This window comes from Varroa jacobsoni, unplaced genomic scaffold (genome assembly GCF_002532875.2).
Source record: "Varroa jacobsoni isolate VJ856 unplaced genomic scaffold, vjacob_1.0 scaffold_1358, whole genome shotgun sequence".
NCBI classification, from domain to species: domain Eukaryota; kingdom Metazoa; phylum Arthropoda; class Arachnida; order Mesostigmata; family Varroidae; genus Varroa; species Varroa jacobsoni.
Genome location: NW_019214260.1, coordinates 66,916 through 73,160, shown reverse-complemented (window position 1 = coordinate 73,160; position 6,245 = coordinate 66,916). Strand labels below are relative to the sequence as shown.

The following is a 6,245-nucleotide window of genomic DNA, read 5'->3' as shown; positions in this document are numbered from 1 at the left end:
TATTGTAACCAAGAAAGAACATACAATACACGCCACACGGGGCAAAATCGGTTTACAAATCGTTTAAGATTTCCAAGCAGAGCGCACTGGTCTATTTTATGTACATTCGTAAATTAGCTCTATGTTAATTGATCAGAAAAAATACTGTATACCGTCGAATTATTTATGAGGAATTAGGTTTTGCATAAAAGCTCCAGTCCAGTCTTTGTGGTATTAAATAGATGGGACTTGTCCCTCAATATCACCAATCATGCTTGATTTGTGTTTATGCAAACAAAAACTCATAATTCAATAGCGATACAGCAACTCGTTTACAGACGATAGGTAATACGTTTGCGGCATAAACGCAAAGGGAACATAAAAAAAAACTCGTGTTGTCTACGGTGGTGCTTGAACTATATCTCGTAAAATCAGTGTCGTTTGATGGGACGTTGTCCTCAATTGAAACGAGCCTTTTTCATGAACTCCAGTCCAGCCAAATGTAATAAGAGATATGGTACTTCATTATGTACTATACTTTTATGGCACCATCATCCGATATCACATATCAGTACCTTATGAAGGGTAGCGGAAGCACATTTTTATGCCGTCATTCCCGTGGGCTAGTATAATATCGCTGGTTGCCGTTCTGATGGCTTATGTAATAGAACGGCTTATATCATGTCGTCCTTCTACGGTCTGTCACAAGAATTATTACCGGATGGCTCGGATTTCAGCCTTGCAAAGCCTAACTCCCTCCTTGGACCTCGTAATTTGTCTGGCTTGTAGAGTCAAGACACTGCTGCGTATTGGCGTAATAGATTTGAGCTGCCCTCGATATTTATTACGTGGGTTCAATATGTTTATCCAAGCTGCCTTCTAGGCATGTGCTACCTAGGTTATCGAATTTTATAGTAAAGGAAGTATCTGACAGCACCTGTCGAGCTTATGTGAAGTAAATCAATTATCTGGCAGTAAGCAGTCCAGATCTCTATTATAGTTTTCAAGAGATACACGTCCTTAGTGCGTGAAGTAGATCAAAGCTTGAACTCTACGCACCGTTAAATTTTTATGCAGTGATCCTACAATATGATAAAACCTAATCCAATAACCTAATCCAAAAAATGTATATTTTTAGAGTGCATCTGGTGAATTCGCCCACTATGCCAGTTATGATGTGCTCCAGTTAATATTCCCACGTTACAAAAAATTGTTTGTTACGTGTCGAGAAAAAACTTTAGCTTCAGAAAATGACAATTCAATTAGCAACTTGACTCACTATAGAATGAGTAATTAAGACTGCTAAAATCTACAGTTTTTTTTGGATAGCTTATTTATGATGACTATACCTTATAAATCCTTATAATCCTGTATTTTCCATGGGAAAAATAGGTCATATTACATAGATCGTACATAAAAAAAACAGTCGCCTAGCTCTGTTAATTAAAGTATTATGATGTTTTTGACAATGTGACGCTGCAAATAAGGTAACCTACTTAACGATTTTAAACAAAGGATGAATTATAGCTCAAATTGGCAGAGCAATACCTTTGCTCTGTTCTCCGCTGTTGCGAAAAAAAGGGCAACATAAATGTCATGCTTCCCATAAGTGCGAATTAAAGTTGCCCAGAAAAATGGCGGCGTGCTACATCGCAGTGATAAAACAATTGTCAAGAGCAAATTCCACCAAGGAAAGGCTTATTATGAGTGTCCGGAAGCACTCGGTGCTGACAAATTTGAAACACGCCAGGTTCATCGCTGGCTGAAATGGAGCCGTCCTGTATAGTCCTACGAGCGTGATTTGCACGAAATTTAGGACTGATTTGTTATAGTAGGTTGTCGGAAGACCAGCCCACGTTAGTCCCATTGTTCTGTTCATCACCGAACCAATTCAATCAACATCTAGTAGAGTTGTCATTATAGAGCTGCTCCATTTCTACAGTGACAACGGTACCGTTTATTCGGACCCGAAATATTCGTATACCGTCAAAGTTTGAAATCTCCGACCGTTGATATGGAAGCTGCATATTTATTATCTAGCTGTCGATACGGTAGCTTGTACGGCCAAGCCTTTGGTAGAAAGAGACCAGGGTCATTGCTTCAAGTCCCGCCAACGACACATACTACACAACCTGTATGAACAAAGAAAGTTATTTATTTACAATTTAGTTGATATTATATTTAATATACCTCGTTTTATTATCATATAGACAACTTACCGTTTGTAGACGACGCTCCGTCCTGATCGCATGGAGCACCATTGTATTTCCAGCTAAAGTAAGCAAACTAAGTGTGTACAGCCCGACGCCAAGTAACACTTGCTGAAATGTGCTACCATCTTCAGAGGGGGCAGACACCATCTCCCAGTCGAGACCGCCCGAACTTCCGTATGCTCGCGAGCCACTCTGCTCCATGTTTTGCCCAACCGTGACGACACTTTCGGTGGAGTTCCACGCTTCGGTTTCAAAGAAGCTAGTTCCATGAGGGGTCGTATTGCTTTTTTGTACACCACTCTGTAATCCCGCCTCCTGCCATGTGATCATCGTGTCCGCTTCGTACGTGTACGTTGTGACCTCATCAAATACTGTGTATAAGGTAGTGTTTGGCAGTATTAACAGTGGCGGCAACTGAGTGCCTGAAAGGGCGGTAGGCGTATTCAATGGGAGTGTCTGGGTCGAGGGATACGTCATTGACACTCCGCCTACCGGCAGGTCCGCCCACTGCCATACCGATAACAGATACACGATAGGCATCAGAGCCATTCTGGTAGCTGCTAATAGTGGTGGTGACTGTAAAAACATTGTTACATGCTGTATTACTGACTTTTCGTTAGCTTCGAGAATAATGCGATGGTGTTGAAAAGACAACAAAGAAACAACAGCGGCAACAACAACAACGACGGCGTCGATAATAACGGCTGACAGCTAAATCTTGCTCACTGATTAAGTTACTACTGCTACAAGCTAAATCACTGCCATGTAGCAGACACCGTGCCCGGAGCCGTTCGTTAATCATCGAACGGGCCGAGACGGATATATCTCCGGGGCCTTGCTTAACGCAAGGTCTCGCATTAGACAGTTTTTTTTTTTTTTTTTTTCTTTTATAACGTTCAGAGCAATTAAAATTTGTTAGAAAGCAATATGTTGCATAATTCACCTTGAACGCTACCACGCACACTCTAAAACCTGCAATCCCACCACATAGCAGATTGCAACAAAGCAACTCACGAAATTTACTCACTGAAACCAATCACTAATCCATTTGTTTAGGATCAACAATCTTCGTTAAGTTATATCAAGTAACTGAATTGAACCAACTAGTAGCATCACAGTAGAAGAAGTTGCAAACTTCATCGCCGATATTCTATCCGATCTTTAGAGTATCCGTGATGCTTGACTGACGTGAGTAACGCACTTGACAGCTGGGATTTCCTTTGCCGTGCAGCAGTAGACATAAACCCTGTTAGTTGCTATCCCTGGACACTTCGGCACATCATCATGTTGTTTCTTTACTTACGCAAGTCATTTGTAAAACTTCTAATGTAGCTGTTATCGTCGTTACCGCGTAATCGTTACCTTTGTCGTCACATACACACACACACAAAGACAGACAGGCACATGTTGCGCACACGTCAACAAGTACAGAAAAACAGCTGGCCCAGACCAATAGCTACAAAGGTATACTACACCGTGCACCGTATACCGTTGTGCGTATCGCGCGCAAACATCGCTTTCTCCGAGAACGTGCAATTCTGAGGAAGAGAGGGGCAATGGGAGAGGGTCTTCTACCGTGGAGAGGGAGCGCAAGTCTACGGTCGACAGCGGGGACCTGCTTCGGTTTACAAAAAATGAACGGGCGTACGGACCAACAAAGGGGGAGAGGGAGAATCAGGACTGAGCGCGGGACGAGGTGAAGCACGATGAAAATGAGCGCCATTGCAAAAACCACAACAAGCTAATACAAGGCGGATTAAACAACTCCTAGCCAAAGGAACTTATCGCGACCTCTAGGGAAGACAGCCAAGGCGGCTGCCGCTGCTGCTTGTGGACAATGGATATGCCTACGTACGGTAGCTTTAGTGATCGGAATACGTATTAGGTATGCCACAGCAAGCCCCGCGGAATTTAGTATGCGAGTATTTGCGCTTCTCTTCGTTTTTAAATCGAGGATGATTCGTCGAAACAAAATCATTGATGTATAGCGCATCGCCTACATACTATCTATGTACATCTACAATGTCAGAAACGTCAAAAATAAATGAAGTAATAATAATAACTGGAAACGCCATAGTGCCTTATACCGTTTTCCGCCAAAGAGCATTGCTAAACCTCGAGCACATTCATTTATCACCTTCGTCAAAGTATATACACGAGCAGCCATAGCCTGCTGCTATTTCGGTGTAACAAATAATTATGAGGCAAACTTATATCGCAGTAGCAAAGCTAACTGATTAATCACTTTAGCAGATTATATAAGAACTATTAAGTGTTTCTGCCACTCGCCAAAAGTCAGTTCTGTTGGTCTACTTCTGTTTCGCTCGGCGTCATGGAACGACATTATAGAACCACGGGTAGACACTATTACCAATTGCTGCTAGGTACAAATATTATACATACATCAACAATCACAATTCACAGGGAGTCCGCCCTGGTCACTCATATCAACGGTGATAATCACTGTGAAAATGTTTTGCCCAGTAGGCCTTTTTAGCATTTAATAGTTCATACCATTATTCGATAATTTAGATGCTGTTTAGACAACACATAGTAACATTACCTTTTTTTTGTTAGGATACGAAGTAAGGCGTATACTCAAACGTAGGAAAGCGTTTGCATCAGTACTAAACGATCATATCTCTATCGTGCTATCTCCCTCAGTGCCTTGAAAAAGCGACGCAATCTACTGAGGGCAAGCGTAAATGCCATAGGGTGAATCGCAGCAGTCGTACGTGAACGGGGATCATGTGCCTTGAATTTAGAAAGCCAGTCTAAAACATAGAACTCTTGGTCTGTCCGTGTTCCTAATCAAAGCTTTTGTAGAAGCACTAAACCTGGAGATATGACATGTTTACCATTCCAGACAGAGAGTATTACGTACTAATGTGTTAGTGCGGGGTAGTGACCTAGTAGGTCCGTTATCTTTGGAACTAGCTGGCGACTGAAACGAAAATATCTAGTTCCAAGCACCACGTGTTAACATAATTGAATTTTTTTTCTTTACCAAACAGCTAATTGGTTGTTTATATAAAACAGACGAAGCAGCTTTGCTTTAATGAGCAGCAGTTATTGTGGGCTTTACAATTCTAAGTACTGTATCTCGTCTTAAGGCTGGCAATTATTTGCGCTGTACGGTTTGTCTGCATATACTATAAATACATTCAATAACTGCAGCATCTCGGTCTATGTTGCATTGAGAACATTATAGTACCACAAGGCTGAATGAATTCACAATAGCAGACCATTGATGGTAACAGTTTTATATGCTCGTACGTATGCTGCTGACGTCGAGGGAACGCTTTACTCCAAACATCGCGGTTAAAGTCATATGCTGTATCTAAAGCCATTTGTTTGCACTTTTCAAACTTTGCCCGCTTTAGGGAATATTCTATGTAATATTGCACCTTAAATGTTATTTCCTCTGATTATGTCTGCGCGGACGTTTTACAAACCTCCATTCAGGCTAAAAACAAAGGACGCGACTATATATATTCATAGTAATTATATATATATATATATTATTTGTATTTGTTAGAGTTCGCTATATTTTACTAAGCTGAATTGATATTTGTGTTATTTTATTATTACCCAAATGGGATTGATAACTGTGCTAAAAGACCACGTAACAGCCACGTAGCTATAACAGCCACGCTGACGTCTAACGGAGTATAAATTTGCTCTCGTCTAAGAAATTTGAAAGTTACAAAAAGAAGTTTGCACCTTTGTCACTGCTATCAGTAGTCGACAGATTATACGGTCTATCAAATGCACATACATACTGTACGTTTCAATTATCTTCACCGACAAGTACGCATATATGCCTGCGTGGAAAAAAGTTAAACAACCGAACATTATACCATACTGTGCATGGTATAATGTTCGGTTGTTTTGCTTATTTCTGTGCAGCAGCGATGTGCAGTGTACAACGGAATATTAAGTGGGAGTGATGGAGAACACGTAGCCGTCATGTTAAGGATCTCTATAACCAGTTGAACCAAGGCTTAAGTTAGTGGAGTACAACAATGGAGCGTACATGAAATGACGACCGAT

General features: G+C 41.2%; 1 protein-coding gene across 15 annotated transcripts in view; it reads right to left on the bottom strand.

The window, feature by feature from the left end:
• Window positions 1-5,033, bottom strand: part of LOC111269154 (uncharacterized) — a 41,492-nt gene extending 36,459 nt beyond the window's left edge. For 2 of the 15 annotated variants that reach the window (XR_002685623.2, XR_015314490.1), the window contains exon 1: window positions 2,199-3,782. Coding sequence is in view for 4 of the 15 variants with exons in the window: in XM_086971997.1 (XP_086828123.1) it covers window positions 2,103-2,111; window positions 2,199-2,780 (591 nt within the window). In the remaining 11 variants the exon portion in view is untranslated. The other 13 variants (XR_015314493.1, XR_015314492.1, XR_002685613.2 and 10 more) reach the window with 12 other exon arrangements.
• Window positions 5,034-6,245: the final 1,212 nt, after the last annotated feature.